General features: G+C 34.6%; 2 protein-coding genes across 3 annotated transcripts; both read left to right on the top strand.

Annotated features, from left to right (window-relative positions):
• The first annotated feature begins 4,592 nt into the window (after positions 1–4,592).
• LOC129363241 (protein PET100 homolog, mitochondrial) lies at positions 4,593–5,877 on the top strand. Its single transcript, XM_055035214.1, has 4 exons — positions 4,593–4,724; positions 4,880–4,966; positions 5,098–5,130; positions 5,477–5,877. The coding sequence occupies exons 1-4, from the start codon at positions 4,698–4,700 to the stop codon at positions 5,555–5,557; spliced, it is 228 nt and encodes a 75-aa protein (XP_054891189.1). The 5' UTR covers positions 4,593–4,697; the 3' UTR covers positions 5,558–5,877.
• Positions 5,878–7,175: 1,298 nt separating this feature from the next.
• stxbp2 (syntaxin binding protein 2) lies at positions 7,176–15,688 on the top strand. Of its 2 annotated transcripts, none has more exons than XM_055035213.1 (19): positions 7,176–7,265; positions 8,673–8,722; positions 8,796–8,877; positions 9,074–9,150; positions 9,241–9,316; positions 9,442–9,545; positions 10,013–10,161; positions 10,252–10,336; positions 10,715–10,845; positions 10,944–11,051; positions 11,373–11,430; positions 11,546–11,611; positions 11,960–12,040; positions 13,325–13,466; positions 13,635–13,744; positions 13,850–13,948; positions 14,034–14,119; positions 14,808–14,965; positions 15,072–15,688. In XM_055035213.1, exons 1-19 carry the CDS (start codon positions 7,229–7,231, stop codon positions 15,128–15,130), a joined length of 1,758 nt encoding a protein of 585 aa, XP_054891188.1. In that variant the 5' UTR covers positions 7,176–7,228; the 3' UTR covers positions 15,131–15,688. The 2 variants fall into 2 exon arrangements, with proteins under 2 accessions (XP_054891188.1, XP_054891186.1); XM_055035211.1 differs by having other exon boundaries at positions 7,178–7,265; positions 14,805–14,965.
• The last annotated feature ends 453 nt before the right edge of the window (positions 15,689–16,141 follow it).

Genomic DNA, 16,141 nt, shown 5'->3' with positions numbered 1-16,141 from the left:
AAATAAAATAACAGATGGAGGGGAAAAATTACAGGATTTGTGGAGTTTATTTGAACATACTGCTTTGCATCATGGGAAAAACTGTGCATCTTTTCTGTATTTCCTGCAGCACAGCAATTTCTGATTAACTGTGATTTCTCATGTCAATGTGGATCAATGATTCTCTTGTATAAGCTCAAAAACAAAATGAGCGCACCTGCAATGTAGAATTGGGCAAACTCATAAAAATACTGCTTTCCAAACTCAAGTATCAATTCAATTTTGTGGCTTGAGCATTTGATGTTGCAATGAAAAACTGTAATGAGACAGCCATGGGATTAAGGATGAAAACACACTTACCACTCTTTATGCATTCAAATATTCCAGCAGTACTCTGCTTTCTAAATTTTTGACTTATGTGGTGAAGCATGATGAGTTTATTAAGGGACAGTAAAAATATATTCTCTATAACATAATAAGTGAATATAGTCTTTAATGAAAATTACAGGAATACTAATCCCTGGACATTTTGACCACTGTAATCACTAAAAACAGACAATTTACATATTCTTTGGTAATTACTGGCCCCAGTACTATCATTTTTAAACTCTAAAATGAAAGTGAACAAATTTACGTAAATAAGCCACACTACCACCCAAACACAGAGAGATAATTGTTTAAATATTACCAATAGTTTTGTGCATATTTTTAAATTTCCTGTCAACTTTTAGCACTTTTAAACAAAAACAAAAACAAAAACAAAAAAAAAAGTGGTACATTGGTGTACTACCTCTACCACCACACTTAGGTTTTCTGGGGTAAACCCTGGACTGTATAAAGATTTAATGTAGAACTGGCAGATGTACTAGTCAGAGAGCTGAACTCATTAACTTGTTTAGTTAAAATGCACAGAACACTAAAACCTCTCTTTGCCCAGAGATTTTGCAAAGGATTTCATTTTTCTGGAGTATTTAATCTGTTTTTGTCAAACTAACAGGTGGGGATTGATGTTACTTCAGTGATAGCCATCTTCCTGGTGATTGAATCAAATACCGAATTAACAAAAAGCTACAAACGTAAGAGCGAAGCTAAAAAAAAAGTAGTGGAGTATCAGTCAGCATTCTGGAGTAGAGGAAGATTCTCTATTGAGTGGAGGCATTTCTACAATTATTGAACTTTATGAACTTCATGTAAGATATGGTAGATATTTCAAAAGCTTTATATTAAAACTAGTTTTTTTATGTAGTCCCTGATCATCATGCTATTTTGAAAATCTGGACCTGAGCTCACTTGTCCTGACACACAAGTAGTAATAATGGAAAAGGAGGTTAAAACATAATCAAAGAGGTTGAACAAAAGAGAAGAATGCATACGAGAGGACACAGGAATCTGAGCAATCAGGAGTTAGTGGAGAAAAAATGGTGAAAGACACCTCCTACGTGCATATCGCAATGCTGTAGAACATGATAGAGGTATCTGTTGGCAAACGATGGAAAATAAGGGGTGCCAATAATCTTAAATAAAAAATAAATCTTAATGTGTGATATTTTCCACTCATTGATAAACCGTGCTTGAGCAAATTAATGTCTTTTCCTTAACGTTTATAGTGAAATTATCATGCTGCAATAAAAGATGGCCTTATTGAACCTTCTAAGGCTTTTTCACATCTTTACAATTGGTGAACTTGACAGCAGAAAGTACAGTAAAGATTTCAAAAGATATGAAGAAATTGAAATCAAAATTGGGATAGGGACTGAATTTGAATAGTATATAGCCACAGAGATACACAATTACTGCAAGAACTGTAGTGGACAATGGAACCTTTTTCGGATTTTAAACACAAAATCTGCATACATTAAGAAAAACTGATATTGTGATAAATTCTGTGATGACAATATTTTTGTCACCATTTTCCTTCATCATGTCTTACCATTTCTGGTGTGCTTTAACATCATGGCAACTAAAAATATACATTGAGTGTGTGCATCGAGTGCATTGACAGTTTCTCTACCAGCCGGGAAACATTATTGGCAGGCAAAAAAATATGTAACACTTGAAAATATGACATGTTTTCAGCAATCACAATAAAAATAGTCTTTTGCAATTGCGATATTGCAGACATTGATGTTGCTGACAATGCAATCTCAAAATTAATTTACATTTAGATTCAAACCTCTGTGATAAACGGTCTATTCTATCGACAATAATGGTTAGCATGAGGCTTGCAAATACTATCAGCAGCAGAGTTAAAAAGAAAAAATAAAGGACAAGGGATTGTATACTGTGTATAAACAATACAGTTCAATAGAGAAGCTAAATAACATTTTATGTAATAAACTAATATCATTCAGTCATTAATTTTGAGTGTTAATAAAAATAACACAGCCAAGTATTATGTCACGGTAACAAATAAATGAAATAAGAGGCTACAAATACAGGGCTTGAAAAAAACAACAGTTGATTAAAACAAAAGCAAAAGCTTCTTGACATTTTACCAATTTGGTTTTTTGTGCAATTAATTGAGTTTGTGTTTACAGTTCTAAAATGTGTTTGCCAAGAAAAATCTAATGCGGTTAATGTGACTAATAACCGGCTTATTAGTCATATTAGTAATGTGACTAGGAAATGATTTCTTGCAAAACTTGAGTCTAAGCTGATTGCTGAGAAACTGCTGTCTTAATTCATTAATTTTATTAACAGACAAGATGTACTGAGTAACACCGTCCATACCTGATTGATAACTTCATGATTCAACTATGGGTTTACAACATTCAAATGGCAATACAAGCCTCAGTACCACATAATACAAAAAAGTAAAGTTTACAGTAAGCATAATGACAGAGACTTAACTTCTGTAGTTTGTACCTTCAGGCAAGAAATGAGCTTTGTACTGGCATGTGATTGTAGGTGGGCTACTGGCTATAATAAAATCGTATACTTACACATTTTGGTATGTCAACTGTACCATCCATTATCTTTACAAAAACAGAAACACTCGTTTCAGGTTAGAAAATCATGTAGATCTCCTGCGGGAGGAAAACGAAAGCTATAACTGGCCACAACAAGACCAGTCTAAAAGCCAATGAGGAAAACCTAATTCCGATTCCTTTGTGTTTCTCTCAGTAATCTTAATAAAATGACCAAAATCACAGGTTTTTGAGATGTTGGAAATCATTAGATTGAGTCAAATCTTGATATTATAAGGTCATAACTGCTACCAAGCGACCACCGTCGAAGAGCCAGGTCCCAAATGTTAGGCCATAGGGCATAGACTACTGCTCGGGTTTCGTAATAGAAATGCCATCCATAGTAAAACAGAAAAACAACGATAGCATCCGCGTTTAATACATTGGCGTTCAACATTTCAGACAAATAAGTAGCGTCTTAGCTAACTGAACAATTTGATGTATTCTTAGCCAACGGGTTCGTCTGAGTGTGCGCCACCATCACCGTGACGGCGTCACCGTCTCCCATAACACAAGACAGTCGATGGGAAAACAAGCGTTAGGCTGCTCTACACAGTACTCGCATAGACATTCCTTGGGCGAATTGAAGAGTAATTGTCACTATCCGTGGGCGAAACAGGCAATAGGTGTCAGGCAGATGAACGTTTTAGGTGCGGTTATTGTGTCTTTTGACACACAACTGCAAAACTAGCTTTAGCTAGCAAGCTAGCTACTCAGAACAGGCCGCCGAGCAAGAGAACGGTATCTGTGGGCGCCGGGCATCTTTACTACCGGCGAGGCATTGACATCACTTTTACCCCATCTTTTGCCCTCTATTAGCTCGGATTCCTGAAGCATAACGCCTGGCAAAACAGTGTTGTAAACAACGGCATTTACCTGTGTTTCTCAGGTTGCCAGGGCGCGCGGGATCTTTCTCTCCGAGGATCCTGAACACCTCTCGTTATGGATGACGTCACGCGTAAAAGTCCTTGCTTGAGGACGTAAAGACTGTGCTGCACATTACAAATAAACTTTGCTGTTAATGTTTTTCTACAAAAAAAATGGGCATGAATACCATTTTGGAGATTATCTATACCCTTAAAACATCATGATGATTATATTTTTGTTTACTTTTTTCCTGTCTTTACTATGATATTCACCGATGAGTTGTCTTGACAAATATGTTATTTTCTAGAGATTACCAAATGCTCAAAATGTTTTTTTTTATTATTTTTTTATTTATTTTTTACCCCAGCTTTTTTCATTTTGTTAGCATGAAAAACAAAATTCTGCTCCATATGTCATAAAAGCCATTGCGATGTGAACTGTTTATTTTTTTTAAAGATGGGCAAGACATGTCAAAGATAAAGATGTTAGTTTTCAACATGAACATGGAGGGCAATAAAACAACATTACAATAAACACAAATCAGTGGTTTATTTACAGTATCGGGAATTTGAATGATATTTCTGTCTATGAGTAATAAAAACGAACGATATTCTACATCATTTACATTTTTAGAGCACATAACCAGCTGTAAAAGATGTGGAAACACAATGTGGGTACAAGGGTCATCATTCCAACCATTTTATCCACTCGCATGTTGTGCACTTCGACTCCAGACAGAGGGGTGGCGGCAATACTGCAGAAAATTGAAGTGACTGAATTTAAGGAGGTAGAAGAAGAATAGGCAGCAAACACCCGGAAGTCAGTCTGAAGGTCTTGTGTTTTGCGTTTAGGTAATACGGCTGTGGATAAGAACTTGACGTGAAAATGGGCGTTAAAATAGAGATGTTCAGAGTAAGTAAAAGTATCGAAACTAACCAAAAATATTTCAGTCTGAAGTTTTACCTTTTAAGATGAAGAAACGTTTTTCTTTGTCAGTTTACGATGCAGGTAGATGATGTTTACAAGTTTACAGCATTCTCTTCTTCTGATCACTTTCTCTTGGCTAGATGATGCTCTATTTATCTTTTCCCGTGACCATGTTTTGGATCTCAAACCAGGCGGAGTACTTTGAGGAGTATATCGTTAAGAGAAAGGTCAGCCATTTCTCCTGTGTTGTTGTTTTAATGTTGCATACTAATCCTTCTGAAATTATTCTATTAATTCATGGTTCTATTTTTTATAATTAATATTTATTTTCATACTTTGATTCTTTTATAATTCCCAGAGGGAAATCTTCCCACCGGACGAAGAATCACGGGTGAGATGCACAGAGCTGATGTTTATAGGGTCTTTTACTTAGTAAAATGCAGAAAACAAGATTTTCTTTTTACATTAGATTTTGTTTTTAGAGTAATAATCAAAGAAAAAAAAAGATTTTAACTTATAAACAATACACAAATTAGGTTTTTAATTGGTAATTAAATACTTATTACATGTTATGCCATGTTTTTTGGTTCATCTTCACTTTTAGCTGTTTTTTTTTTTTTTTTTTTTTTTTAAATAATGAGGTACATCCTGTTCACATTTTGTCTCTATGAACTTCTGAATACCACAATAATTCTACTATCATTTGTGTTACATTTTTTGTTGATTTTTTTTTTCAGAGAAAGGAGTTGGAAGACTTTAAAGAGCGGATGCGCGTTCGAAGGGAGCAACAGATATTAAAAAAAATGTCTGAAAACTGAAGATTTTGTGTTCAGGAAATTTTTTTTCGAATGTTCAGTGTAAAAACAAATTTCTGGCAATATTTGCTTGAGGAAAAGAGATTGCTTTTATCTGGCATGAGACAACAGAACGACCTGCAAGACTAATGCAATCTGAAGGTGTGCATGGCAGTTGTCAAGGATTTGCCTGATGTTAAATTTATTAATGACATATTTTATACAAGATTTCTTTATGTTTTAATTGTTCTTTTTTCTTTGGGTACATACTATGTTATACATAGTTTTCTGGAGCTGCTTTTTTTATGTGTGATGCAGATTAAACAAATACTCTTAATGTATTTTACCAACTTTGTTATTTTATTTTTGCCTGGTTTGATCAAGGATCATTTTAAAAGGAAGAAAAAACAAACAGAATTTGTAGGATGATTTATTATTAAATCAGTTGACATTCTTGAAGTGCCGTGGTTTTCTGCATCACTTTTTCAAGTTGCAGTTCACAAAAAGACTGCAGCGTATGTGTTTTTTAAATTTATGGCTACAATGTTATTATCCAAAGATTTAGGAATCTTTCCAGAGATGCTTGTACTCTTTTATAATTCAAGTGTGTATATTCAGTTGATTTTATTGTCTTGTGAATTTGGTTTACAAAGATTTAACTTAAGAAGGACTGAAAAAATTAAATCAAAAGGTGTAAACCAATATATACCATATATTGCCAAATGATTAGATCAGCAAAGTTTGGATAAATCAGTATTTAAAATAGCTAAAGAAGAAACAGTCTAAGATTGTTTGAGCTATTGAGAACTCTCTTTCTATTTTTGTTTGTTTCACTCATCAGTTTTAAAACTCATATATGTCACAACTAAACTTTTCACCCTGCAACATTTTTACTTGATGATTGATGTGTTGCACTCTTATTGGTTACAACTTGTTTTAAGAAGTACTTTAAGGAGCTTTCGAGTTTTGGCATGCTTTGAAATGACACCATGAGCCAGCTTCCATCCATCAATTTTCTGCACATCCTTGTCCTAGTGGGATGAGGAGGAGTGCTGGTGTCTAGCTCCAGCAAACGTTTTGGGCGAGAAGTGGGGTACACCCTGGTCAGATCGCTAGTATGTCGCAGGGCATGAGCCAACTTACAGTAGCTCAATAAGCTCTCCAGGATGAATACACTAGAGATAATTGCGATTCCTTTTCAAGACAGTCTTACATTTTGGATGTGTTCTCACAGCTATAAACAGCTGAAGATCTTATGGTGAAAAGGTGTTGACATGTGTTTCCCAAAGCCCATTGGATGATTGCCTTGACACATTTGGCAGATAGAAGTATCCAGAAATATATCTCAGTTTGTAAACTTATTTTGTGCACCTGTTCATTTTTTTTTTTATTTTGTTTTGCTCTAATACATTTTGAAAATGAGACTTACTTGCATGATGGTATTATAATATAAAAGGCAGATCACCATTAAATATATTGTTTAGCTTTCTTTTTATTTTTATTTTTATATATTTTCCTTTTAAATGTTAGTTTATGAGAAACTGACATTTGATACTTGCTCATGAAACAGCCTGATTTTGTTGCACCATCATATTGTAATAATAGTAACCGACATTAGGTGGCAATGTTGAGCTTTCTACAGCAAAGCTCTTAACATGAGGAAGTGACTGACTTTAAAGTACACTCCTTGTCAAGATGGCACCGAGTGGATTGAAAGCGGTAGTTGGAGACAGTAAGTAAAATATCGGTCATAACTTATGAAGTTTGAGCTTTGTTAAAGTTGGTACAGGTAGTTTAGGTCGTTTGTTTGTTGTTGTTGTTTTGTAGCATATTCAAGACTTGCATAATAGAACTGTTTTCAGACTGTTGTTGTACCAGCCGCCTCTTCCTGTTTTGCTCCAATTAAAACCCTTCTGCTGAAGAAGGAAATAATATTAAGACGTGGGTAAAAGGTGCTATCGTGACTCAGGTAGTTAACACCTTTTTTTTTGTTTGTTTGTTTTCTGTTACTGTTGATATCTTTGAAAAATAAAAACTGCGACAGCAGAAGTCGCCAAGCTAACACCTGCTAGCTTATGTAAAAGGAAGTTCGCCAACTTTGAAATGAATTTAATCATAAGAGATATTTTAGGCGTCAACCTAGTACATGTTAACAAGAACACACGTTTTTAAGCATATTTTCCAGGGTATGCCAATCTTAAGTTAACAGCAAAATTACTACTTTCACTAACGTTGGTAGGTGGAAATTATTTTGTGTTGTGTTTCAATAATCCCAATGTTTTATTTACTGCATGGTTATATTCTACAAGCAGAAATGTTTATGCACTAAATTCTGCTAATTCTATAAGTCACTTAAAACTAGTCTTCGTTTTGAAGTTATCCTTAAAAATAGCTGAAATTTAACGTAGACATTTTGCTTCTTTAATTTGTCATTTTAAGTAGTATAGTGATAAAATTTTTTGACGAACACATAGTTCGCACCCCTTTCTAAGATAAAAATATAAGCTTAATTCAGTGGTAGAGATTCAAACACCGCTCTGAGATGAGTCTCTCTCTCTGTCTCTCTCTCTCTCTCTCTCTCTCTCCTTCTCTTTCTCTCTCGCTCTCTGATTTATCGATAAAAACACTTGCTGACAGCTGTATGCAGTGTTTCACAGTTCCCTGCATGGCGAATTGTACGATTATGATGATGATAAAGAGTTGTATTTTTAGTAATCATCATTGAAGAGAACTGATGTTTGCTTTAGTAATACATTTTTGGACCTCACTGATCGTGTTATTTACATCAGCAATTTAACTGATGGAAAACTTGTACTATTTATCACTAAACAGAAATTCATTATGCATTGTTTCTTAATGATACACAATGTTATGATACCTGTGTGATGGGTATTGGGACAAATCCTCCAATTTACTCTTCCATGCATCAAAAAGCAGTTACAAAATTGAGGTACAACAGAAAAACTCACTAGGTGGAAAAATTCTTATCACAGACATATTACTTTAAATATTTAACTTTATTTACTTGTTTAGGATGATGCAACAATTTTTGGTAATTTATGGATGTTTTGTCAGTTCTTTGATATTAGGTTAAATTTGTGCTATGTATATCTTTTTAATAGTTGTTTTTCTTCTGCAGAAATTCTCACTGGGGTCATCAAGAGCGTAAAGAAAGAAGGCGAATGGAAGGTAATAAGAATTCAGAGATACATTGTTTTCATACCCGTTTTGTGATACTGACCTGTTCTATTTCCATCCAAAGGTCTTAATTGTGGATCACATGACCATGAGAATTCTGTCTTCATGCTGCAAGATGTCGGACATTTTGGCTGAGGGTGTGACTAGTACGTTTGCAGACTTGTGTCTTATAGTGCTATCTTAATGCTTTGTACCATTGTACCAACCCACTGACCAGGGCATCTAATCGATTCACAGACTTTTCTGAATCACTATTGAATTGGAAAAAAAAAATATATTACAATGCATTGATGACCTCCCCTCCCCCAGTGGCATGTAATTATTTTCCTTTCTGATTTTCAGTTGTGGAAGATATCAACAAACGCAGGGAGCCAATTGCAAGTTTGGAGGCCATCTATTTGATTACACCAGTGGAGAAGGTAACTTTTTTTTTTTGTTGGAAGTTTTTATGAAATTACTTGTCTTGCTCAAAAATCTTTAAAATATTCTATTTTTTTTTCCAATTGCAGTCAGTTGATGCCCTAATCAATGATTTTAAAGATGCAGCATTTACTTACAAAGCAGCACACATTTTCTTCACTGACAGTAAGATGCAAGCATTTGAATACTGGACACTTATTATTCTGAGATGTATTACAGTAATACCTGACATAACAATAAATATGGAGTTTAAAATAACCTCTTTTGTTAACATTTCCTGTTTCTCATAGCCTGTCCTGACAATCTTTTTGCTAAGATTGGGAAATCCAGAGTTGCCAAGTTTGCCAAGACTTTAAAAGAGATCAATGTTGCATTCCTGCCCAATGAGTCTCAGGTCAGCACTTAAAAAAAACAAAACTTAATTATTGTACACATTTTTTTATTTTGTTACCGATGTAACTAATTCTTATTGATTTACAGCATGTTTAAGTTTCTTTGAAAAGTCATTTTCTTTTATTTATTAAATGCTGTTCTGTTCCTCTTAGTCTTTGTGTTTGGTGTTAGACAACAACCATATTTTCTGGTTTTTATGTTTTTATAGCTTCAAATGAAGTTAATTGTGTATTTAAAAAAAAAAAGAAAAAGGAAAATTAATTGACTAGCAGACCATACACTTGAGATATAACTTTTAAAGTTGATTGTATTTTTAAGCATGGGTGATAAATAGCCATACTTATTAACTGACTTACAATATAATGCAAATTAATCCTGCAACTGCAACTAATTTTTTATGTAAATGGTTTACTTGTCCATTTAATGCAAACAAATTTACATAAATATAAATCTGTTTAATCCCTGCAGGTATTCTCCCTGGACGATCCAACTTCTTTGTCCTCATTCTACAGCAAAGAGAAAAGCAGTGATATAAACAAAATGATGGAAAATGTTGCAGAACAGATTGCAACACTGTGTGACACACTCAACGAGTATCCTGCAATCCGATACCGCAAGTATGAAAAACATACTGCACAGAATTTTAAAACTAATTTGTCTCTTAATTTGCCTGCTGATTGAAGGTGTGTAATAATTTGCTTCTCCAGGGGACCGGAAGAAAACGCTAAACTGGCTGAAGAGATCTACCAGCGCCTTAATGCTCACAAAGCAGACAACCCAAAAATGGGGGAGGTTAGGAAATATATTCAGTAGTTTTCCATCTTCAGCCCTTGACTTTACTTTGATTTTTGTTTTTATTTTTCTGTTTGTTTGTTTTTTGTTTTTTTTTAATACAAGCTTCGCTGAATCTTTTCCCTCTTACTCTTCTATTTTCTGTCTTTCTTAGCTCACATTTCCTTTCTTTCAGGATGGGTCTTAACAGGCATGTATTACTGCTCTCTTTTCTCTTTTTGCCTCCACATATAAAGTGAATTTGATAAGCATGCCATGTAACTATCTGGTTTGCTTTCATTGATGTCAAAAGTGCATGTTTGCTTAAATATTAGCTCATGTTGAGCTGCAAAAACATTTGAAAGCATGACTTGTTTATTTATGTTTTTTAAATAAAAGGGTCCAGATAAGGCACGATCCCAACTGCTGATTGTTGATCGTGGGTTTGATCCCATCTCACCTGTTCTGCATGAGCTGACCTTCCAAGCAATGGCTTATGACTTGCTAGATATCAAACAAGACATCTATACGTATGTCAGCATTTTACTTTTTCCCCTAATAAGTGTCTTGCAAGTTACCTAAGAAAGATTGTGTGTAACTTATTTTGACGTAATCCTTTACTGTTCAGTTACCAGTCAACTGGCATTGGGAATTCAAAAGCAAGAGAAGTGCTACTGGATGAAGATGATGACCTCTGGGTTCAACTCAGGCATATGCACATTGCAGATGTAACAAAGTGAGTTTCTTATTTTCATATATTAATCCCATTATATGATATTTCCATGTGTTCTGGTCAATTGCTTTCACCGGGTTTTGATATTCTGAAATTTAGTATTGGGACATTAGATAAAATAGAAATGGAGTAAATTTTTAAGCCGCCTTCCTTAATGCTTCTGTACATAATAATAATTGCAGCAGCGAGAGACAGAAAAAATTTCACAAAACATTTAATTACAGTTTAGTGTTTAAGACTTTAGGATATTTGCGTTAATGCAAAATATTAAAGCATGATTGCACATTATTAATATTTTGATTACATATTAACCCATTATTCCAGGAAAGTGACAGAACTACTTCGCACCTTTTGCGAAAGCAAGAGAATGTCTACTGATAATGTAAGTGCATGTTGCTTCCTTATTTATTACAAATTTATATTGGAGAAAGTTGTCAATAAGAGATTGGCAATTGTATAATGAAAAGTTTATAATTGTCACTTTTTTTGTATTTCAGGCCAATATTAAAGACCTTTCTCAGATGTTAAAGAAGATGCCACAGTATCAGAAGGAACTCAGCATGGTGAGAAGTTTTAAACTTTTTTTTTAGTATCTTTATAAAGTTAGGAGAATTTGTAGCTAGTAAATAAATAAAAATGAAGAATGCTGATCATAGTTTGTGCTTGTTTTCTTCATCTTCAGGAATGACAATCTCATTCAACAAGCTGCTTCTTTGCTTTGTCATATTTTTATGTTGATCAGTTGCAAATACAATGGCAGTTGATCAAGTGTTGGTATTTCTGAAACACTGCTTAGTTGAGCTATTTCAGGATGCTTTTCTGTCATGGTAAAATTAAATGTTGCTTGGGTCATTAAATATATTCTACATTTCTTTAATCAAGTTATTTTTTTTACCCCATTTCTTTCACAGTACTCTACTCATTTGCACCTAGCTGAAGCCTGCATGACCAAATTCAAATCATCTCTTGATAAACTCTGTGAAGTGGAGCAGGTCAGTATGGAGTGTTCAGTAGATACTGAGCATTTTTAACTGTCTTCAACATTATTATAGCCATTGTTGCTATTGTATGTATTTTCAATGTAAACACAAATGTTATTGGAGTTAGTTCTAAAGGTTAATCTCAGTCTGAATCTTTTGGCTACAGAGACTGGCTACGGCTTCTTAGTTACACTGACAATAACTGAGAGTCAATTAGACTATTCTGTACAATATTTGACTTCAGCTTGTCACTGTTTCCTTTTTTTTCTTTTTTTCCCCCACTTTAGCTTTCCTAGATATTGTCAAATGTGATTGTTACTGGCCGGTGATGTTTAGTAGTAAATTATGATCCGAGCATTGCATAAAAAGTGTGGGAGCAGCAATAGACATCCATCTATCTACAGAAATGTTGATAGGAATTTAGTACACATGTAATACGTTCTGCTATATTCATTTGCCAGCCAGTTGTAGCACTAGGGGAAGCCACAGTCCACACAAGTGTTGAGCTCATTGTGTTTTGTTTTGTGCCAGACCTACTTCCAGAAGGGATGTGCCCTGCAACATTTAGTACTATGTCAGATGAATCTCAAGCACACAGGAAATGAAGATCAAGGCATGCTTGTAGTATTATGGGATACAAGTGTTAATGGGTGCTTTTGTATGAGCACATCACTCATCTGCACTCTAATGGATTGTCAGCATCTCTGAAAGCTGTCTCTTTAATCCTGTGGGCATGTTTTGGCTCTGAGATGGTTTGTGTGGTCCAAACACCAGTAGTTCTTTCAGCTGTCATTTGTTTAAAGTGTTAGGCGACCATAATTAAATGTCTAATGCAATGTTGCTGATCATTATTTAATACATCGTGTGCACATTATTATGCAAGGGTGTATTTTGATCATATCTTTTTTTAGGCATTTGTTCTAACTTTAAGCTAGACTTGAATGCTTATTGGAGTTAAGCATGGTAGAAGATGTGTGTCTATATCAAGATGTGCTTATATATTAGGCAGCTTCATTTCTTTAGGCAGAATGGGTTAAAAAAGAGATTTGACTAGAATGACCAAAGGTTTCTGAGGGATAGAGTACTCTTAAAATTGCTGAGATATTGAGGCTTGATCACAGGACCATCAAATGTCTTATTGCAAACAGTCAACAGGATCACAAAAAATGTATTGAGAAAAAAGAAGAGGAGCAGGCTGTTATGTCAGCTGCTTTTCTGTTCACTGTCAGCTAACTTGAGTTAATGATTCATATTTTTCAGTTGCAGTCAGTAGCTAACTAAGACTGTTTTCCCCAGGACCTGGTAATGGGAGAAAATGCAGAGGGGGAAGCTCTAAAAGATGCCATGAAGAGCATTGTTCCTGTTCTGCTCGACAATGAAATTGGGGCTTATGACAAAATCCGCATCATTCTGCTGTTCATTTTCCACAAGAAAAAAGGTATGTCATATTATGTTTTAAATTATGCAATCATTTTGAATGGACACTACTTAACTCTTAATGTGCTAACTGGTGTCTGCTATATATTTTTTCCTTGAAGAATAATATATAGTATATAAAATGCTAAAAACGTTTTAACTACATTCACAACTGAGTCAATATCTTTAGGCATTGGGCAGGAGATCCTTACCAAGCTCATCCAGCATGCCAACATAACACCAGAAGACAGCAAAGTTATCTACAACATACAAAACCTTGGCTGTAACATTATAACCGGGGTAAATTTCTTAATGTAATTGAGCTGTTATGTTCAAGTTTTCATACTACTGTTACTGATATTGTACGCCCTCTTTATTTGTTTAACATAAATTTTTTTCTGCCAGGGCCGCAATGCTGGCAACATGCTGCCAGAGCGGAAGGAACGAAAAGAGAGTACCTACCAACTTTCTAGATGGGCACCCACCATCAAGGACATCATGGAGGTATTAATGATTAAGTTCCATTTTAGATTTTGTCGACCTAAATTGATTTCTGCACTTGACACACTTTGTGCTTCTGTATTTGCAGAATGCTATAGAAGACAAACTGGATAAGAAACAGTGGCCCTTCATCTCTAATCCAGCACCAATCAACACGACTCAGACTGCGGTCAGGTAGATCCAACACAAACATTTTAAAGTATACAAGACAGAATTTGCATGGGCATAACAAAAAATGACTGACATGTTTTAAATTAAAGCATATATCGGGTAATGTCCAATGAAAGCTTTTATCCCTGTAACTAAATTGGAGCCAAGCTTCTGACAGATTAAGTTGAAGTTAAAAAGCCGAAAATAGGTCGGCTTTACTTTGAACGCACTGCAATCCCCTAGGGAATTCCCATTATGATGAGGCTTCGTCTGCAAACGATCGTCTGTGTTTTGTTCATAATCTGTCTAATGCACAATGTTTTCTTGCTTCCTTTTAAGCAAAGTGCAACATTAAATATAAGTAACTCCATCTTATAGTGGTTGTGCAAAACCAGACAAGATGGGTTGAATTTTTGAGTGGAGGACCATTATGAAAAAGATTATCATAATGCATAAATAATCATTATGCAACATGTTTAAGCCCAACAGAAAAAAAAAAAAACTGAGGGTGTGCCTGTCAAAAAAACATGACACTCTCATAAACATGGAATCTTTATGAATGTCTATGACCGGTACCATGAAGTGTCATTTGGTAAATAATAACACTTTTAATGCAAAGTTGCTCTCAAAAGTTGTATTGAAAGTCCATTAAAAGTGCTAACTTTGCATTATTTTGTAAGTAATGACACTAGTGTCATGTCTCCTACAGCAGTGCACGTTTTGGAAACTGGCACAAAAATAAGACTCCAACAGAATATCGCTCCGGTCCTCGTTTGATTGTTTTTGTGGTTGGAGGGGTGTCGCACTCAGAGATGCGTTCTGCTTATGAAGTCACTCGAAGCACTGATGGAAAATGGGAAGTGCTTATCGGTGAGAGAAGTTTTTTGTTTTTCAGTTGTAATTCTCAAAGCTCTTTCCGGAATAAAGTTCCCAGTTTTTTCTAATTATCAATGTTTACATTTTTTTGTCTTGATAGGATCCTCTCACATCTTGACTCCAACCACCTTCCTTAATGACTTGAAGGGTCTGGAATAAATTTCCAATTCATTTTTTAGGCCCCAAGTAGGTAAAAGCACAAGATATAAAGGAAAGGTTTTTCATTTAACTGGTTTCTGGTGTGCTGTCTTTGATATTGTATTAACTTAATTTGAATATGAAGAGAACCTATGGATGTAACTGTGGAAGGAAATGGCTTATTCTTTAACTTACTCTTATTTTATTTTGGATGTATTTTTGCCTGGATTAAACGCTTTTGTTCTAGCGACTAGATGTGTAAGAAATATTTATATAGATGCATGTATTTTGATTAACCTATTATCAACCAAAAATCTTGTTCGGTTTGCCAAGATGGTTACTTGTATATCAGATGATGCAATTAGTGAAATTGTGATTTTCTGGGATGACAGTTAAAGTAATGAATGAAAAAGACTGAAGGCTGCTAGGGTTGTTTTCATATGTAGGTAATTGTATCTTAGAATCTCAACTGCTGTAATAAAATATTTTTGAAGTATTGCATGACTAAATTAATATATTGCTGGAAACGTGTAGAGTGGGTATTTTGTGTCTCTATTCAATAAAAATAAAACTTTCAAATGTTGTTTTTTTTTCTTTTAATTCCTGGACATTTTAGATGATCTGATGTTAGCCAAAATCCTTTGAGTAATATTTTCAGTCTTTGACCATATGAGTAAAATATAATTTCTATATTTAATTTGCCTGTTTGATACTTTGTTTTTGTAACATAGTTTCCCTCATGTTTTCTTCTAATATTAAGATCTGCTTGCAATTTGGGAAATAAAACCTGCAAAAATGGACAAAAGGACAAGAGGTGTTGTGTATACTTCACGTCAGTTTTATTGGTTTGACATGCAAGTATCATAATAGTGACTTTAATTGCTTCAAATAGAGCAAACATCAAGTTTAAGTAAAATGGCGGATCAAAATGAAGAATGTGTACATCTCTAATGAAAAGAGATCATCCTGCTCTATGGTCAGGATTATGTTTTTATCCAGGATTATAAATGGTGATATTAAGAAAGGAGGGCT

This window comes from Poeciliopsis prolifica, unplaced genomic scaffold (assembly GCF_027474105.1).
Source record: "Poeciliopsis prolifica strain line A6 unplaced genomic scaffold, Auburn_PproV2 SCAFFOLD010, whole genome shotgun sequence".
In the NCBI taxonomy this organism is placed as follows: domain Eukaryota; kingdom Metazoa; phylum Chordata; class Actinopteri; order Cyprinodontiformes; family Poeciliidae; genus Poeciliopsis; species Poeciliopsis prolifica.
This window is presented reverse-complemented; position numbering and strand designations above follow the sequence as displayed.

Excerpts from the sequence above, each read along its gene's own strand:
- LOC129363241 (XM_055035214.1), top strand. The coding sequence starts at position 4,698 with ATGGGCGTTAAAATAGAGATGTTCAGA. Across the intron at positions 4,725-4,879 it reads TTAAAATAGAGATGTTCAGA|ATGATGCTCTATTTATCTTT; the intron begins GTAAGTAAAAGT and ends TCTCTTGGCTAG. Across the intron at positions 5,131-5,476 it reads CACCGGACGAAGAATCACGG|AGAAAGGAGTTGGAAGACTT; the intron begins GTGAGATGCACA and ends TTTTTTTTTCAG.
- stxbp2 (XM_055035211.1), top strand. The coding sequence starts at position 7,229 with ATGGCACCGAGTGGATTGAAAGCGGTAGTTGGAGACA. Across the intron at positions 7,266-8,672 it reads GAAAGCGGTAGTTGGAGACA|AAATTCTCACTGGGGTCATC; the intron begins GTAAGTAAAATA and ends TTTCTTCTGCAG. Across the intron at positions 12,041-13,324 it reads AACTCTGTGAAGTGGAGCAG|GACCTGGTAATGGGAGAAAA; the intron begins GTCAGTATGGAG and ends TGTTTTCCCCAG.